This window comes from Suricata suricatta, chromosome 11 (assembly GCF_006229205.1).
Source record: "Suricata suricatta isolate VVHF042 chromosome 11, meerkat_22Aug2017_6uvM2_HiC, whole genome shotgun sequence".
In the NCBI taxonomy this organism is placed as follows: domain Eukaryota; kingdom Metazoa; phylum Chordata; class Mammalia; order Carnivora; family Herpestidae; genus Suricata; species Suricata suricatta.
Genome location: NC_043710.1, coordinates 54,500,979 through 54,519,466, shown reverse-complemented (window position 1 = coordinate 54,519,466; position 18,488 = coordinate 54,500,979). Strand labels below are relative to the sequence as shown.

The window sequence follows — 18,488 nt, the reverse complement described above, 5'->3', positions numbered from 1 at the left end:
AAGTGCGTAATTTGAGGTATTTTGACATGTGTATACACCAGTGAACCCCTTGTGACAATTAAGGTCATGAACATATCCACCACCCTGAAAAATTTCCTCATGCTCCTTTCAACTCTCCCGTCAACCACTGATCTGCTCTCATTGTGGATTAGTTTGTATTTCCTAGAATTTTGGACAGAATCATATAATATGTAACTTTTTTTTTTGGTCTATCTTCTTTCACTCAGCATGATTATTTCGAGGATCATCCATGTTATTGTACATCAGTGATTCATTGTTGTTTTATTGCTGAGCAGTATTCCATTGTATGAGTACGCCAGTTTGTTTATCAGTTCACCCAATGATGAGCATTTGGGGTTTAGGGAAGCTATTACAAGTAAAACTGCCATGAACGTATGTTTTGAATGGGACATACAGTGGGTAGGTGTTTAATATTTTAAAAAATTTCCAAAGTGGTTGTACCATTTTACATTCCCATCAGTAGGGTACTAGTGTTCTAGTTGCTTCACAAGCTCACCAATACTTGGTATGGTTGGTGTTTAATTTTAGACATTCTAATGGATATGTGGTAGTGTATCGCTATATTTTTAATTTGTGTCTCACTAATAATGTTGAGCATCTTTACATATGCTTATTTGCCATCTGCATATCCTTTTTGGTGAAGTGTCTGTTCAGATCTTTTGCCCTTATTTTATTGGTTGTTTTCTTTTTATTGAGTTTTGAGAATTCTTTTTATGTTCTGTGTATATGTTTTTTTGTTTTTTGTTTTGTTTTTGTTTTTTTTAAGAGACAGAGAGAGATAGTGTGAGCAGGGGAGGGTCAGAGAAAGAGGAAGACACAGAATCTGAAGGAGGCTCCAGGCTCTGAGCTGTCAGCACAGAGCCCGATGCGGGGCTCAAACCCACGAACCATAAGATCATGACCTGAGCTGCAGCCGGACATTTAACCGACTGAACCACCCAGGCTCCCCTATGTTCTGTGTATAAACCCTTTATCAGATATTTGATTAATTTTCTCCCAAACCAAGTCTATGGCTTGTCTTTTCATTTTAACAGTATCTTTCAAAGAGCAGACATTTTTAATTTTGATGAAGTTCCAACTTACTATTTTTTTTTCTTTTATGGACCGTGCTGTGGTGTGGTATGATGTGGTAGCTTTTACAAGCTATGATTTCTTTGACAAATAGATCTTTGCCAAACCCAAGATAATAAAGATTTTCTCCTAAATTTTCTTTTAGAAATCTCTGACCCAGTTTGAGTTAATCTTTGTATATAGTAAGAAGAATGAATAAAAGTTCCTTTTTGTTGTTGAAAAGACTGCTCTTTCTCCACTGAATTACCTTCATATCTTTGTCAAAAATCTATTAACCGTATATGTGTGAGTTTATTTTTGAACTTTTTGTTTTGTTTGGTGGATCTGTTTATCTGTACTGATGCCAATACTACATTGTTTTGAATAATATAACTTCATAATTAGCCTTGAAGTTAGGTAGTTTAAATTCTCCAACTTTCTTCTCTCTCTCTCCTTTTTTTTTAAAATTTTAAATCCAGTATAGTTAACCTCCAACTTTCTTTTTCTTTCTCAAGGTCATTTTGGATGTTCTGGATCCTTTGCATTTCCATATGAATTTAAACTCAGTTTTCTACATAAAAGAAAAAAATCTAGGATTTTTAAAAATAGGATTGTTGGGGCACCTGGGTGGCTCAGTCAGTTAAGCATCCAGCTTCGGCTCAGGTCATGATCTCATGGTTTGTGGGTTCGAGCCCCGCGTCAGGCTCTGTGCTGACAGCTCAGAGCCTGGAGCCTGCTTCAGAATCTGTGTCTCCCTCTCTCTCTCACCCTTCCCTCCTCATGCTGTCTCTCGCTCTCAAAAATAAATAAAAAACATTAAAAAAAAATTTTTAATAGGATCATGATAAATCTGTAAATCAGTTTGAAGACAGGTGATGTTTTAACAATATTGAGTCTTCCAATCCATTAACATAATACCTTCCCATTTATTTCACTTTAGTTTCCCTCAGTGTTTTATAACTTTCAGTGTATAGGTCTTGCACACCTTTTTTCAGACTTATCTCTATTTTATACTTTTTGGTGCTATTTTAAGTGTTTTTTAAATTTTAATTTCCAATTGCTTATTGCTAACATATAGAAATATAATTGATTTTTGCATTTTGATCTTATATCCTGCAATTTTGCTAAACTCCTTTATTAGTTGTAGTAGCTTTTGTGTAGGTTTTCCGTGTAGATAATCATGTCACCTGCGTATTATTATTACAGTAACAACTAGAATCTCCAGTAGTTTCGGGCCAGTGGATGTTCTTACCTTCTTTCGTGCACCTGGGGAGGAAGCATTGTCTTTCACCATTAAGTATGTTAACAAGAGGGTTTTTGTGGATGCCCTTTACCATATTGAGAAGTTTGTTTTATTTCTTTAGTTTACTGATAGGAATAGATGCTGAATCTTGTGAAATGATTTTTCTTTTTTTAGTTTGTTTATATGGTAAATTGCATTGATGATTTTTCAAATATTAAACAAACTTTGTATTACTGATAAACTCCACTTGTATCATGATATAGTACCCTTTTCATATGTTGATTGATTGAAATTGGTAAATTGGATTTGTTAAAATTTTGATAAGCATTTTTGTCTCTGTTCATGGCAGAGACTAGTCTGTAGTTTTCTTCTCTTGTAATGTTTTTGTCTGGTTTTGGTATAATGCTTGTCTCAGAATGATTTGAAAAATATCCTTTCCTCTTCAATTTTCTGGAAGTTTATGTGGAATTGTGTAGAATTTTTCTTTCTTAAATGTTTGATATACTTCATCAGAGTACATTATCTGAGGCTGAAGTTTTCTTTGTGGAAGTTTTCTTGTAACAACAAATCCAGTGTCTTTAGTAGATATAGGGTTATTCAGGTTATTCTTGAGAAGATTTTGATCATTTGTGTCTTTCAAGGAATTTGTCCATTCTAAGTTGCCAACTTTACTGGAACAAGTTGTTTATAATATTCCTTTATTATTCTGTCATTATTTAGAGAATCTCTAGTGGCATCAATACCAAATACTCATTCTTGATGTTGGTTATTTGTGTCTCCACTTTATTCCTGATCATTCTGCTAGAGATTTATCCATCCATTTGATAAAGAACTAGATTTCGTGGCGTCTGGGTGGCTCTCGGAAGCACCATCTTTGCTGAGAACTCTCAAATCAGGACTGAGCACAGGCTATCAGCAGGGTGCCTTTGTCTGTTAACTTTCAGACTTCAGCTCTGGTCCTGATCTCACAGTTCATGAGTTCAAGCTCCGCACCAGGCTCCTGCTGGCAATGCAAAACCTGCTTGGGATTCTCTCTCCCTCTCTGTCTCTCCCACTTGCTCTCTCACTCTCTTGCTCTCAAAATAATAAATAAATAAACTTAAAAAAAAAAAGAATGAGTCAGCTTTTGATTTCATTGATTTTTCCCCCCTGTTGCTTTTCCTGTTGTCTTTTGTATTGATTTCTACTCTGGTTTTTATTGCCTTTATTCTGATTAGTTTGGATTTAAATAGTTCTTCCTAAGTTGAGGAAATTGTTTCCTATTCCCCAGGGATCACCTTCCTTCGGTGTCTGATGTCCAGTGTTCATATATTTTGAGCAATTTTTTAGTTGTTTCTGGTAGGAGTTTAAATCAGGTCCCTGACACTCCATCTTATTATGGAAACAGAAACCGACTTTGCTGGTATTTTCAACATCATCTTTTATAATCTACTTGTGTTGTATTTGGTATGATGATCAATATGATCACTTCTCTGTCCAGATGACACTCCGAGGCTCTGCTAGTGAGTTATAAGGAGCAAAATAATGATTTAAGTACTTTCTAGGTATCGAGCATGTGTTAGGGAGTTAACTATGTTACCTCATTTAATCTTTATGATATGAAATAACTGTCTTCATTATAAGATAAGGTCATTGAAGTCGAGAAGTTCAGTAATTTGCCCAAGGTCACACTAAGTGGCACACTCAGCATTCAAACTCAAGTCTGTCAGACCCAAGGATTGCTTTTTAGTTCATTACAGTCCCATAAAGTTGATGAAACCCTTTAGAAATTATTTTGCTGAGTACAAGGAGGTAGCTAATAATACCAACTGAGAAAGCTTCTTCTTATCTGCCCTTGCAAAGAGAGTAAGCATTTTACAACATCTAAGAAAAGAAAAACATTAGCACAGCTGGAAAGAATAGTTTTAATTGGAGTTCTGTCAGGTGACAGGAAGGAAAAGGGCTAAGAGAGCAGCTATTAAGAAACAGAGGAAGAATGTGATTTTAGAAATGCTGGGTCAAGAAAATATTGTAACAGTGAAGTTACAGAGAGTGGAAGAGGGAGAAGGCAGAAGTTGTCCCACAGTGACGTGCTTTGGAAAGCTGCTGGAGCTGTGCAAAAGCACATGGCCCTGACCCCTTTTGCTGTCACTGCAACCTTTCATTCCCTTCTATGAGACTCAAACAATGAACTCAAAATAAAGGGGAAAGAAAGGAATGTTTAGTACCAGTGTTGCCAAGATAAAATGTTTTGGATTGATTCCCAGTGCCAAAGCACAGTGCATATTAACATTCTTTCTATATTTTTGGAAACGTGTTCTACCCACATTGGCTTTAATTTTAGTTTTTATAGATATATGGGTGTTTTGTGTTGTTTTGTTTCAATGCCCACAGTTGTGAGGTTTTTTTTTTAATGTCTATAACCTTTACTAGAGTATGAAAGCAGTGTCTTCTGTGTAGATATGTTTACATTTTTATGGCAGTTTATAGCAGATGATCCCCACCTTTTATATGACACAGTGCCTTTTTGGAAATGCCTTTCCAAAGCACGTCACTGTGGGACAACTTCTGCCTTCTCCCTCTTCCACACAATGCCTTTTGGAATCAGAGCCTGAGATGATTTGAAAGGTCAAGATTTGAGTCTATTTTGTCATTGACCTGACTGACCATAGATGAAATTATTTGTAAGATGAGGCACATGATTATCTGACTCAGCTGGGAAGGATTTCCAATAGTTATAAATGAGAATATTACAAGGGCTTGTGAAGTGTAGGCAATACATTTGACAGGAAATATGTACTATTTATTCTTTTAGAATGTCCCCCCCTACACACACACTTCTATAGAATTTTATTAGGGAAATAGCAGTTAAGAATAGAGTCAGTTATAGTGCACGCTTAGGCAGCACATATACTAAAAAAAAAAGAATAGAGTCCGTTACAAACATTAGTGTTCAAGAGAAATCACTTTAATTCACTAAAAAGTAGAAGTGGACTGTATAGGCAGCCCCTACTTTGCAATTCACTGAATGCCAGGAAGTCTTCTCCGACCTTCCTATTCACGGGCCCCTGCGCACTCCACATTAGTTGTGGCAGCTTCTCCATCCCAGAGTATGAGCTTGTGCAGAGCAGACTGTGTCCTCTGTTTCATATCTAAGAGCCTAGCACAGTGTTTAGCATATTATAGGTATTTGATATTTCAGTTAATCAGTCTATTGTGAGGCCTGATTCTGACTGTCCATTCCTTATATTTTAATGTGTAAACATTCACCTTTTGCATGTTTGAACATGAGAAAGAGTAGCTAAATAGATGCTTATATGTAGCTAGAAACAAAGGAACTTTGCCTGTTTTGTCCTCTTTTTTGGATTTTTACTTTAAAAAGTAAGACATATTTGGGGCACCTGGGTGGCTTAGTTGGTTGAAAATCCAACTCTTGATCTCAGCTCGGGTCTTGATATCAGGGTCATAGGTTCGAGCCCTACCTTGGGCTCCACACAAGGGCGGGATGCCTACTTGGAAAAAAAAAGTAAGACATTCTTACTCTAATTGTTCAGATAGTATAGAGAGAAGTATATTAAAAACAGCCACCTCTATTCTCCAGTCTTTGTTTTTCTTACCCTGCCTCCCCCTGTCAGATATTTGTGTTCATATAAATACTATTTGTACTTCAATATCATGGACAATACTCTTAAGTAAAAACATTTTTATACCCAATTATTGAATCCTGTACTGAGAGTGAACAACAGAATGGTTGTTTATCCTTGTGACTAGGAAGCGTGGCTTGCTGCTGCCGCCCAGCACAATGAGAGAATGTTGTACCATGTGGCTAGCCCGGAAAAAGATCAAAATTCAAATTTGAAAGTATGGTTTCTACTGAAAGGGTATTGCCTTTGCATTATTACAAAATTGAAAAATTGTAAGTCAAACCATCATAAGTTGGGGACCATCTATAAATTACATGAGATATTCAGCACTTTATTATTATAAAATAGTCTCTGTGTTAGGTGGTTTTGCCCAACCGGAGGCTAATGTAAGTGTTCTGTAAGGTACAAATGTAATCTAAGTGTTCTGAGCACATTTAGGGTGGGTAGGCTAAGCTATAATGTTCAGTAGGGTAATTGAATGCATTTTCAACTAGGGATATTTTTCAACTTATGATGGATTTTTTCGGACATAACCCATCAGCCACTGTAAGTTGAGTAAGATCTATAGTCTTACATCCTGATCCTTTATTTCTCTATAATGGATTCACAAAAGTGAACAAACGTGTTTTGTTTTTAATTTCATTAGGCAGGTTTTCTTTTTAAGGATTATTAGTTTACATTTTTTTCATAACTTTTTTTTCAATGTTTTTATTATTTTTATTTTTGAGGGAGGCAGAGTATGAGCAGAATAGGGGCAGAGAGAGAGGAAGACCCAGAATCCAAATCAGTCTCAAGGCTCTGAACTGTCAGCACAGAGCCCAAGGTGGGACTTGAACTCACAAACTGCGAGATCATGACCTAAGCCAAAAAGTCAGATGTTTAACCAACTGAACCACCCAGGCGCCCCATATCAGTTTATACTTCTACCAGATGATTCTCCCCAATATGATCAGTTTAAAATGGTAAAAGGCCTTCAGGCACCTGGGTGGCTTAATCAGTTAAATATCCAACTTTGGCTCAGATCATGATCTCCCAGTTCATGAGTTGGAGCCCCACATCAGTCTCTGTGCTGACAGTGCAGAGACTGCTTTGGATCCTCGCTTTGCCCCTCTTCTGCTTGCCCACTTTCTCTCAAAAATAAACATTTTTTTTTTAATGGTAAAAGGCCTTTATTACTATTTAACAGTGAAAAGAGAAAGGATACTGATACGGATAAATTCCTTATATATTTGAATGACATTTTATTCTTGGTTTTAAAAACAACTGATCCTTTTAGAGGGGTCTTGTATAGCATATAACTCTTAATCTCGGGGTTATGAGTTCAAGCCCCATGTTGAATATAGAGATTACTTAAAAATAAAATCCTAAAAAAAAGAACTTGGCCCTTTCATAACATGAAAAATGCAAGAGAGAATAGATCCACTTTTTTCTCTCTGCAGTAGAGTAAGTAATTAATAGTTTGAAACAATCAGGTTTAAGTGGTTTTTTCCTGCTTTCCATCCTTTTCTTGAAGTAAGCAAACTAAGTAATTAATGGCTTTGATTTTCCCTAGCTTAATGCAGACCCTGAAAGAGAAGAAGGAGAAGAGTTTGAAGACAACATGGATGTTTTAGATGACAGCAGTTCCAGCCCGTCTGGCACCTTAAGAAATTACCCACTCACCTGCAAAGTTGTTTATTCCTACAAGGTGTGTGTTTCTCTAACCTGTTGCTCATTTGAAAATTGGGGCAATGCTGAAGACACACATGACTATATCTACCTAGCCTTAAAATTGGTGTTCAGTTAATATTAGGGACAATATAACATAGTGGTGAACAGACTAGGCTCTGACATCAGACTGCCTGGATTAAAATGCTACTTACAAGCTATATAACCACACTAGTTAGTCCCTCGGTCTCTGTGAGCCATGGTTTTCTTATTTCTACTATTGAGATAATATTATAACACTAGTTTGAAGATTAGAGATAACACTTTTATAGCAGAGTGTTTGGCATAATGCCTGGCATCTAGTAAGTCTTCAGTAAATAGAAATCTTGCCTGCTTTGGCACAGGCCCTCCATTAGGATGACCCTCAAAATTGATATTAAAAGAAAATTGTTATACAAAGCAGTTTTGTTAAACTTTACCTTTCCTAATCTTAATATAACCACCTCTTATTTCCATAGTAAGCAGGGACCTGGATCAAAAGATGCCAGAATTTCCAAACCTGATTTGGTATAATAGTTCTTAGTCTCTCTCCCCCTGCTCTGCTTTCACATAAACTTTTTACTGATGCAAAGTAAATTGAGTTTTACTCCCCTCATCAGTACATCAACCAGCCAGCCCTTTTGACACTACCTCCAAAAACATACCCTCAACCCATTCACCTTTCACCATCTTGGTCTAGGCTATTGCTTCAATTACTATAAAAGAGAGGCGAAAAAACATAATTGGTATCCTCTTACATACTTGCCTCCCTTCCAAAAGTCCAGTGTCTACTTTTCAGTCAGAATTTATCTTTAACATAAAGGAGATTATTTTATTCCCCTACCTACAAACCTCTTATAAGCTTTCCATCACACATAGACAAACAGACCAGAGTCTATACTGTTCAGACTGATCTGGCCCCTGACAGTCTCCCTAACGTGATATCAGAACATTCCCCACCCACCACACGCACCCGCCCACTCTCCACACATTAGCCGCTGTGGCACCATGCTCCTTCCTGCCCTGACAACTTCGCACTCCCTGCTCCCTCCACCTAGAACCATCTCTCCCCAAATTGTGGTTGGCTGCATAATGCCCTTCATTGAGGCTCAGCTCAAATCGTGCCTCTCCTCAGGTCTCCCCTGACCACCTACAAATATAACTAACTTCTCATTTACGACTTTCTATCCCATTGCCCTTTTGTCCTCTTTTAATTATTATATAGCACTTAACACCAGCCAAATCTAATCTTACTTGTTTTCATATTTCTTTGTCTGACTCCCCACTAGAGGTCCCTAAAGGCAGAAGCCTTATCTGTGTCTGTGTACCTTGTCTGTGTCTCTTCAGCACCCAGGATGGTACCTGGCATATAGTAGGTCCTCAGTAAATAATTGTGGGATCAATAGGGGCACCTGGGTGGCTCAGTTGGGTAAGTGTCTGACTTCGGCTCAGGTCATGATCTCACGGTGCGTTGATTTGAGCCCTGCATCAGACTCTGTGCTGACGGCTCAGGGCCTGGAGCCTGCTTCGGATTCTGTGTCTCCCTCTCTCTCTCTGCCCCTCCCCCACTCAAGCTCTAGCTCTCTCAAAAATAAATACACTTTAAAAAATTTAGAAAGGGGCGCCTGGGTGGCTCAGTCGGTTGAGCCTCTGACTTCGGCTCAGGTCAGATCTCACATTCGTGGGTTCGAGCCCCGCATCAGGCTCTGTGCTGACAGCTAGCTCAGAGCCTGGAGCCTGCTTCCGGTTCTGTGTCTCCTTCTCTCTCTGCCCCTCCGCCTCTCATGTTCTGTCTCTCTCTGTATCAAAAATAAATAAAACATTTTTTAAAAATTTAAAAAAATTAAAAATTTAGAAAAAGAATAACTGGGATGAATGATATAAGGAAGGCATGAACAAATGAATCCTCCTCTGGCCCCCATGCTAATGGACACCCAGTGCTTAAGGAACAACAGAGGAAGTGTCTGGAAAGAGTCTTCAACAGCCATACATTGGACAGTCTCACTCCCACCGTCCTTGGATGGCTGAAAGTTGCCAGCATTTACTCTTCAATATCAGTGATTCCCAGATTTTTTAGTTAAACATCCTTTCATTATATACTTAAATCAGGAATACTTCCTCTTGGGATCCCTGGGTGGTTCAGTTGGTTAAGCGTCCAACTGTTGATTTGGGCTCAGGTCATGATCTCACAGTTCGTGAGATTGAGCCCCATGTCAGGCTCTGCACTGACAGCATGGAGCCTGCTTGGGATTCTCTCTCTCCCTCTCTCTGCCCCTGCCCAACTTGTATACACATACTCTCACTCTCTCTCTCAAAATAAATAAACTTAAAAAAAATACTTCCTCTTTTCTAAAAGGCCTGGGTTCTTTTTCAAAATAAACTATTTTATAATCTTTTGAAAATTTCAAGTCGTCTGCTGAGATACTTAGAAAGGTGTTCTAGAGTATTATACAAGTAGGGTTGGGAATGTTTTCCCATCTCACCTCTCAATATGTTTACTTTGAAGTTCAAGAATTACAATTTAAGGTCCTTAAATAGGGTCCCAAGTGTCTGAGTGATCATAAATAGCTCACATCCATCCAACATCCCTTCTATTGACATATGCCAGGCATGTATCTATAGTAAACCAGACTATAAAAATCTATTTAATCATGTAATCATTGAACAGTTATTCAGTGCCCAGCATGTGATCTGTTTCAGGGACACAAGAATTAGTTGACACAATTCCTGCTCCCTCCCCAAATGGATAGTCTGGGGGGAATATATATTAAGCTGAAAAATAGAGCATGTATGGAAACATTTATAGTAGAGGCTAAAACAGCTAATTTCTCCTGTGGTTGTTGGAAGCAATTCCATAGATGAGGTGCCACTTAAATTAGATCATGAGCAAGATCTTACTAGATACAGTAAGAAGGGAACAAGCCTAAGCAAAAAGAACGTAGGTACAGAGACACAGTTTGATGAGAGTATGGAGTGTTCAGGAAATGTTACATTTGGTGGTGGGTGAGCAGCAAGTGTGGGAATTAGAGCAGCTGGGAATAAAGACGTTTGCTGTCAGATAGTAAAGAGTCTTATAGACCAGACTAAAGTATGGCTTTTATCCTGGCTGATAGGAACCTTTGGATGTCCTAAAATTAGATTGGGCTTTTAAGAAGGTGAACCCTGATCAGGGTATAGATGCTGTACAGGATAGATTAGAATAGAGAGAAATGAACTATAAGCCTAATGGTGATTCCCATAGTCCGGGGTGCAAAGCAGTCCTAGATTAATCTGGTAAGGACAAAGAAATGTTATATTTAAGGATTAGATTCAGGAGCACCTGGGTGGCTCAGTCGGTTAAGCGTCCAGCTTCAGTTCAAGTCATGATCTCACGATTCATGGGTTCGAGCTGTCCTGACAGCTCAGAGCCCGGGGAGCCTGCTTCAGATTCTGTGTCTTCATCTCTCTCTGACCCTCCCCTGCTCGCACTGTCTCTCTCGGTCTCTCAAAAATGAATTAAAAAAACATTTAAAAAAATTTTTTTAAAGGATTAGATTCAAAAGCCTTAAAAATGCTCATAACTTTTGGGGCACCTGGGTGGCTCAGTATGTTAAGCATCTAACTTCAGCACAGGTCATGACCTCATGGTTCATGTGTTCGAGCCCCACATTGGGCTCTGTGCTGACAGCTCAGAGCCTGGACCCTGCTTCGGATTCTGTTTTCCTCTCTGTCTCTCTGCTCCTCCCCTGCTTGTTCTCTCTCTCTCTCTCAAAAATAAATATTTTTAAATGCTCATAACTCTTGACCCTACTAGCATAGATCCTAAGGAAATGATCACAGTATGGAAAATGGTTTTGGACACAAAATGTTCTTTCATCATAGTACTGTTTTTATTATAGCTCAAAGTTGGCAATCCAATAAGGGAATTGTTAAATAAATTGACCATTAATATAACAACAGTATACATAAAATATTTTGAAGATAATTGAAAATTACATTAATGAAAGTTTTTTTATATAAGAAATGATATATTATGCCAGAAGAATAAAATGCCAATGTACCATAAGATTTCAGTTATGCATATTTCCAGCTTTTCTACAGTGAACATGTATTATTTTTATAATCAGGAAAAAGCACATTGTTTTCAAAGAAAATAGGAAAGGTAGTGGTGGGAATGGAGGACTTGGCCGCTTCTACAGTTCTGGTCATTGCTGGATATTAGGGCTTCAGAGGACAGCATGAGACCACATGTTTATTTAATAAACATGTCCTGACCACTTGCTGTCTTTAGTCGGGATAAATGAGAAGAATTACATTCCCTGCGTAAGTCATTTTAGTGGGAACCCCACAGGAACAGACACCAAATAGAGTGCCATGGTAGTTCGCATTAGAGAGATGTGCAAAGCCTCACGACAAAAGAAGGAAGAAGCAACCAGCTCATTGCTGGTGGTCTGGAAAAACATAGGAGCTGGGCCTCAAATCAGGAGTAATACTAATAGCTACCATTTGTGAAATACTGTATGCCCGGTACCATATTTTTGTTCTTCTAATCTCTTCAGTAACTCAATATGCAAGATATTATAAACTCACCTATTAAATGAACAAATATTAATTGAGCATCTTGCATGTACCGTCTTGTGTTCTTTTCTAAGCTTGAGGACATAGCATTGATCAGTACAAACAAAAATCTCTGCCTTCATGGAGCTTACATTCTAATAGGAATAGAAAGGAAAACTGAGGCTCAGAGAGGCCTTATGGACCCTTGCCCTTAGAAACAGATGGAACCGGGACTTGAACCCACAGTAATCTAAATCTGTTCGCCAGATGGGAAAGAGAGAGCAGGGCCTGCTGGAAAGAGTAAACAGTCTGGTAAAAGCATAGAGGCAAGGAAAAACATGGTATGTTCAGAGAACAGGGAATAGTGTGTGGGGCCAAAGCTTTGAGAGACCACAGTGACCAAACTCTGTAGTCTTGAGTTGCCATGCAGTGGTCTTGACCTTGTCAAGTGGAAGCATTGGTTACTGCTTGGGGTTGGTATGATCAAGCTAGTGTCTGCTGATATTCTATAACAGCACTGAACAACTTGCATGGACCTCCATGACTTTTGTACAGGGGCAGCAGTATATTTAAAAGGTGTTCTTATCCTTCCTGCTTTGTTTTCAAACTCATTAAAGTCAAGTTGTGTTGATACTTGCCAAGTCTTACCATGGAATTAGGGAAAATGTTTTTGTTATATTGATGTCTTTTGCTGGTATAGTCAAAGCATAGTGTGTTTGCAATATAAAGAAATCCCACTGGAAAAGCTCTCATGAATCAATGAGTCTTTTTTCCTCATGTTTTGAGATCAGAGGTAATTTACTTAAAATTCTGGTCCTGGGGGGGCGCTTGGGTGGCTCAGTCAGTTAAGCATCCGGCTTCGGCCAAGGTCATAATCTCACAGTTCGTGGGTTCAAGCCCGGCATCGGGCTCTGTGCTGACAGCTAGCTCAGAACCTGGAACCTGTCTTCAGATTCTGTATCTCCCTCTCTCTCTGACCCTCCCCTGCTCACAGTGTCTGTCTGTCTGTCTCTCTCTCTCTTTCTCTCTCAAAAGTAAATAAAAAACATTAAAAAAATTTTTTTTAATTCTGGTCCTAGAGTATTTCTGTGAGTGATCAGCCATTTTCAATACTATTTTAACATCTCAAGCAGCTATGGCAACATCCAGAATCTGGGTTTAATGAAGTATTATAATGTACACGAAATGGGAAATGAGGCTTCATAATGTGACCCACTTTTGTGCCTTACTTTTGCTTGTATAACTTGGAGATATGTTACATGTTGAGATTGTGTGATTTGAAAAACTATATGGCTTTACAGTTTGGTTATATAGTTGTTACTAATCTTGGGATTTGGGGAATGCTTTTAAGACTGCCCACCAGAGAATCAGAAGATGCCACCAGGCCCCTCCCTGTCACATGTAAAAGGCAAGTCTCTTCAGGAAACAAAGCCACACCGTTTCTCTCCATCCCCTCTGCTGAGCCCTTGAGAGTTTGCACTCAGATTCTGCAGTCTCAAGAGCAGTGTCTGGGTGGCTAGTGCTAGTGAACTCCTGCGTCAGAGACCATAAAACCATCACAGTGAGCAGCTTGTACAGAAGCATCTAAATGGATCAGCCCATTCTCCGCAGTTAAGTTAGAACATAATAAATCCAAATTGTGACTGATCTCAGCCATTTTCTTTCCCACAACTCTCTCCTCTTGGCCATTGTTTATTGCACAGTGATTCCAGATCAGTTCTAGGCACTGCTCAAGCTGTCATCCAATCCATGCACATAGTTCTCTGCATTTTCACAGCGTGCACCTCCATGGTCACCCTCGGGTGCCATTCTAATTCAGCGCTTGCTCCTGTGCCTGTGCTTCCCAGATCATCATGGTTCCCAGCTTATCCATCCCACATTGACTCCCTCATCCTCCCCAGAATGGCAGGATTGTCATTTTGAAGAAATGGAGGCATCAAGAAGTTGAATAACCAATGGAAACTTAAGCTGGAATTGGAACCCTGGTCCCTTGCTTCCAGCAGAGTGCCGTGTTCACTGCACCTGATTGCCTCTTGAGGATTCCGTTTCTCCAGTTTTTGCTGTGGCTTTATTTTGTTTAATTTTTTAAAGTAAAACTTCACCTCATTACAATAGTTTTACAACACTTAAATTTTTATGTTTGGTATGTTTTTCAAAATCATTTCAATACTTTGATCCCCAGTTTCTGTTATGATCAGCGCACATCTGCTCTTTATCTAACCTTTTTAATTTTGTCCATGACCATCCTACATTGCAGGCTTCTCAACCAGATGAGTTGACCATTGAGGAGCATGAGGTGTTAGAAGTGATTGAAGATGGAGATATGGAAGACTGGGTAAAGGTATATTCCTTTGCTCATATCGCCCCTTCTTGTGATATTTTAGGAGTTTTTTTGGTTCTTGTTTTGCCCTGTCCAGATTGTGTGTGCAAACCTATTTTGTCGCATGTCTTTTACTCAGGCTCGAAATAAAGTTGGCCAAGTGGGTTATGTGCCAGAAAAGTACCTACAGTTTCCCACCTCGAACAGTCTACTGAGCATGCTGCAGTCCTTGGCTGCTTTGGACAGTCGGTCACACACATCCAGCAACTCCACGGAGGCCGAGCTCGTGTCAGGCAGCCTCAACGGAGATGCCAGTGGTAAAGACCTAAACAAGGCACTCTTTATTTGGTCACATTTTGGCCTAAATGGTAATTGCCCTGGAGTCAGCCTTCCGTAGGTTAAAAAGCAAATCTTTATTCCTATTCTGTGATATACTTTCCATAATTTGGTCACATTTATCTTATAGGGTAAAACCCTGAAGTTGATCTTCAGTGAGTAAAAAAAATTATGGCTTTACTCCTATCCTATATGATGCGCTTTTAGTTGCCACGTGAGCCTAGGGGTGGTTGCAAAAGGAGCCTGGCTGTCTGTGTTCTTACTGCATTTTCTCCCTCTTCCTACCTAGTCTGTTTCGTGAAAGCACTTTATGACTATGAGGGCCAAACAGATGATGAATTATCCTTTCCTGAGGGAGCAATCATCCGAATCCTGAACAAAGAAAACCAGGATGACGATGGCTTCTGGGAAGGGGAGTTCAATGGGCGGATTGGAGTTTTCCCATCGGTGCTAGTGGAAGAACTTTCAGCCTCAGAAAATGGTGACACTCCGTGGATGAGAGAGATTCAGGTACATGAGAGGAGAAAAAGCTGAATTAAAAGGTGTTTAAAGAAAATGACTCCCAAGGGGTGGTTGACCCATGCCAACACAGGGGGCAGTCTCAGCCCCACCTCCCCACTCCAGTCCTCGGTTGCCAAGTTTCTGCAAAAAAAAAATGAGTTTGGAAAAGCAGAGACCCATCAGCCTGGCCCTGGGGTAATGGCCATATAATACCTCCATTTGCTCACTTTCTGTTCTCTGAATCAGTTAACCAAAATGATAAGTTGTATGTGACATACAAAAGAAAATGGTTTGGTAGAGAGAAAGAAAGAGACCAGAGAGGGGATTTACTGTCTCTGTAGCTTATGTAGTGAAAATACTGCTGTCACTCCCAGCCTGCCGGCCAGTCCACCTCAGAGGACTAATGGCAGAGCCCCATTATGCTGATGTGGCTCTAGGCTCAGCTCCTCACAGCAGAACTTGACTTTATAGGAAACCCTAATTCCGATCTGTCATAGCAGGTCCAGGACCATAAAGAACATGTCTCTGCATCTTGTTTGTGTGGTGAACACTTAGTCTGACTTTTACAAAACCTGGGCAAGTCAGAACAGCCAATTATTTCCTTAACCAAGAAAATAGGATTTGTCCCCTTTTTTTTGTTCTTCACTGGATTTCTTGAATTGACTAATTCGGTATGTTTTCAGTAGAACTCTAGAGAATAGTTTGACTTAGTAGTATAATGAGATCTCTGAGGGGAAAAACTTAAATGCATCACAAAATTGGGGTTTGTGCTGCTTATTCTAAGTGCATGTGCTCCTGATGGGGCTGACCAAAATTGTAGTAGTCATAACTTAGCTGCAGAGCCAAGTACTATGTCTGAATTGGAGAAGCCAGCTTGCCTCTCGAGCCTCCTGAGGTGAGCACGTTGTGACCTCTCTTTCCTTCATGGCAGATCTCTCCTTCCCCCAAGCCACCAGGCTCCCTGCCTCCGCTGCCGCTGTATGACCAGCCTCCCAGCAGCCCTTACCCCAGCCCCGATAAGAGGAGCTCCCAGTACTTCCTGCGCTCTCCCTCAGCAAATGGTAAGGGTTCTCAGAAATCCACATGTTCACCTGAAATGCAGACAGATCTGTATTAGCATTTTTATTGCTCAATAACACAAATAAAATGAGCTGCTTGGTTCCCTCCTTTAGAAAACAGCTTCCATACCGAGTCGCCAGGATTCTCACAGGCGCCAAGGCATACTCCGGAGACTTCATACGGCAAACTGCGACCCGTAAGTCTCTTATCTGTTATAGAACGCACAGTTCTTCCCAACTGAAAGTTAGAAATTAATGTTTCCCCATGGCTCCTGTGTTATGCTGATTCCCGCATGCGAGGATCACGTGGGTTGAAGAAGATAAAAAGAGCTCTTGAAAACAACACCTGCACTTGTGGGGAGAAGCGCTGGGTGTTATATGGAAGCCAACTTGACAATAAACTATTATACAAAACAAAAAAAAGAAAGGAAACAACACCTGTAAATGTCCACACAGGGGCACCTAGGTGGCTCAGTCAGTTAAGCACCATGCAGAGCCTGCTTGGAATTCTCTCTGTCCCTCTCTTTCGGCCTCTTCCCCTCCTTGAGTGCTCACTATCTCTCTCTCTCTCAAAATAAATATTTTTTAAAAACTCAACACATCTTGGAAGGTCTAGTCTATACCGGTAGTTTTTTTTACTGAGCCGTGGTGAGATAGCTACGAAAAGTGTATTTAAATTATAGCAAGCATTCAAGTGGTCTAAGTGTGAAACAGAAACACCTTTTTTTTTCCCCCAGCAAGCATTTATTGAGAAATTATTTTCCAAGCTTATATTTGCCTCTTTGGGGAACACAGACATGAAATGAGATACACTTCATGCCCTTTTGAGGTTTAAGAGCTTCTATTCCCAAGGAGACTCTCTTACAAATAATCACCTCTACTCATCCCTCACTCCACGCCATCCACGCCACTCCACCCCGCCTCACTGGGAAACAGCTCTGCCAAGGTCATAACTTTCCCACATGCATCCAGTATATTTATTTTCCTTGACTTGCTTATCAGCATTTGACACCATTCCTTGAACCTCTCATTTCCTTTGGCTAATTCAGCAGATGTGTATTGAGTGCCTTGTTAAGGACCTGGTTCTTTATCCTAAATGTAAGAGGAAGGCATGCAGAGTTGTCAGCAGGACAACACTGGTTTTTCATTTTTGAAACCTTGCTCTGACAGCTAAGTGAGAGTGAATGGAAGGTAGCAGAGGGGACATGTGAGCCATTAGGAGGCTGGAGCAGTGGTTCAAGCAAGAGGTGATGGTGACACAGACTGGTGGATAAGAGTGGGGATGGGAGAAGTGAGCCAGTCTGTTCCACTGCCCTTTCCTGGTTTGCTTTCTACTCTCTGGCCCTTCTTTTTCATTGACCTGTATGGGCTTCTCTGCTTCAACCCATCTCTGCTGATGCTTCTCAGGGTTCTGTCCATGGGCTCCTTCTCCTGAAGTCATTAAACTCACTCTCACTCTCCCTGCACAATCTTACCTACTCCCATGGTTTTGATAACCATTTATTTACTGACAACTCCTAGACTTAATAACTGCCAATCCAGTCTCTTCCCTGAGCTTCAGCCTGTGGACATCTCAGTGTATACGTACCAAAGCCCCAAAACTCAGCAATGAGGTAATTATCCACCCTCCCAGACATGCTCCTTCTTCCACATTGCCTTGCTTGGTGAGTGGAACCTCCATTCTACCACTGCTCTGGCATCACTCTTGAGAGCTTCCTAGCCCTGCCTCCCACAAAGTCATCACCAGTTCCTGCCTCGTGTTCCTTGGAGACCTCCATCAAATCCTTCCACTTCTCTCCTCCCCCCTATGATTCCTAGGTCAGGCTGATACCAACTCTCATTCACATGACTACAAAGGCCTCCTAAATTGTCTTCTTACTATACTATTGCCCACCTCCACTCTTTTCTCCAAACTGTTATCCTAGTCATCCTTTCACATATCTGCTGCTGCTATTTAAAATCCCACCCAAGACTCCTCTTTGCTTACAGGGTAAAAGCTCAGATTTTCTTAGTGTAGCTTAATGAGGCTCTTCATCCACCTAGGCTACATCTCCAGTCTTAGCTCTTGCAGCTTTCCTTCCAAGACAGACCAAAAGGTTTTCCGTTCTCCAGGC

The 18,488-nt window shown here is 40.2% G+C and overlaps 1 protein-coding gene across 2 annotated transcripts in view; it reads left to right on the top strand.

Moving 5' to 3' along the window:
• Positions 1-18,488, top strand: part of FCHSD2 (FCH and double SH3 domains 2) — a 269,715-nt gene that overhangs the window by 248,790 nt on the left and 2,437 nt on the right. The window contains exons 14-19 of one of the 2 annotated variants that reach the window (XM_029914695.1): positions 7,490-7,624; positions 14,417-14,500; positions 14,619-14,847; positions 15,105-15,325; positions 16,248-16,377; positions 16,489-16,571. In XM_029914695.1, coding sequence (XP_029770555.1) covers positions 7,490-7,624; positions 14,417-14,500; positions 14,619-14,847; positions 15,105-15,325; positions 16,248-16,377; positions 16,489-16,571 — 882 coding nt within the window. The remainder of the gene's footprint in view (positions 1-7,489; positions 7,625-14,416; positions 14,501-14,618; positions 14,848-15,104; positions 15,326-16,247; positions 16,378-16,488; positions 16,572-18,488) is intronic. The other variant, XM_029914697.1, reaches the window with a different exon arrangement.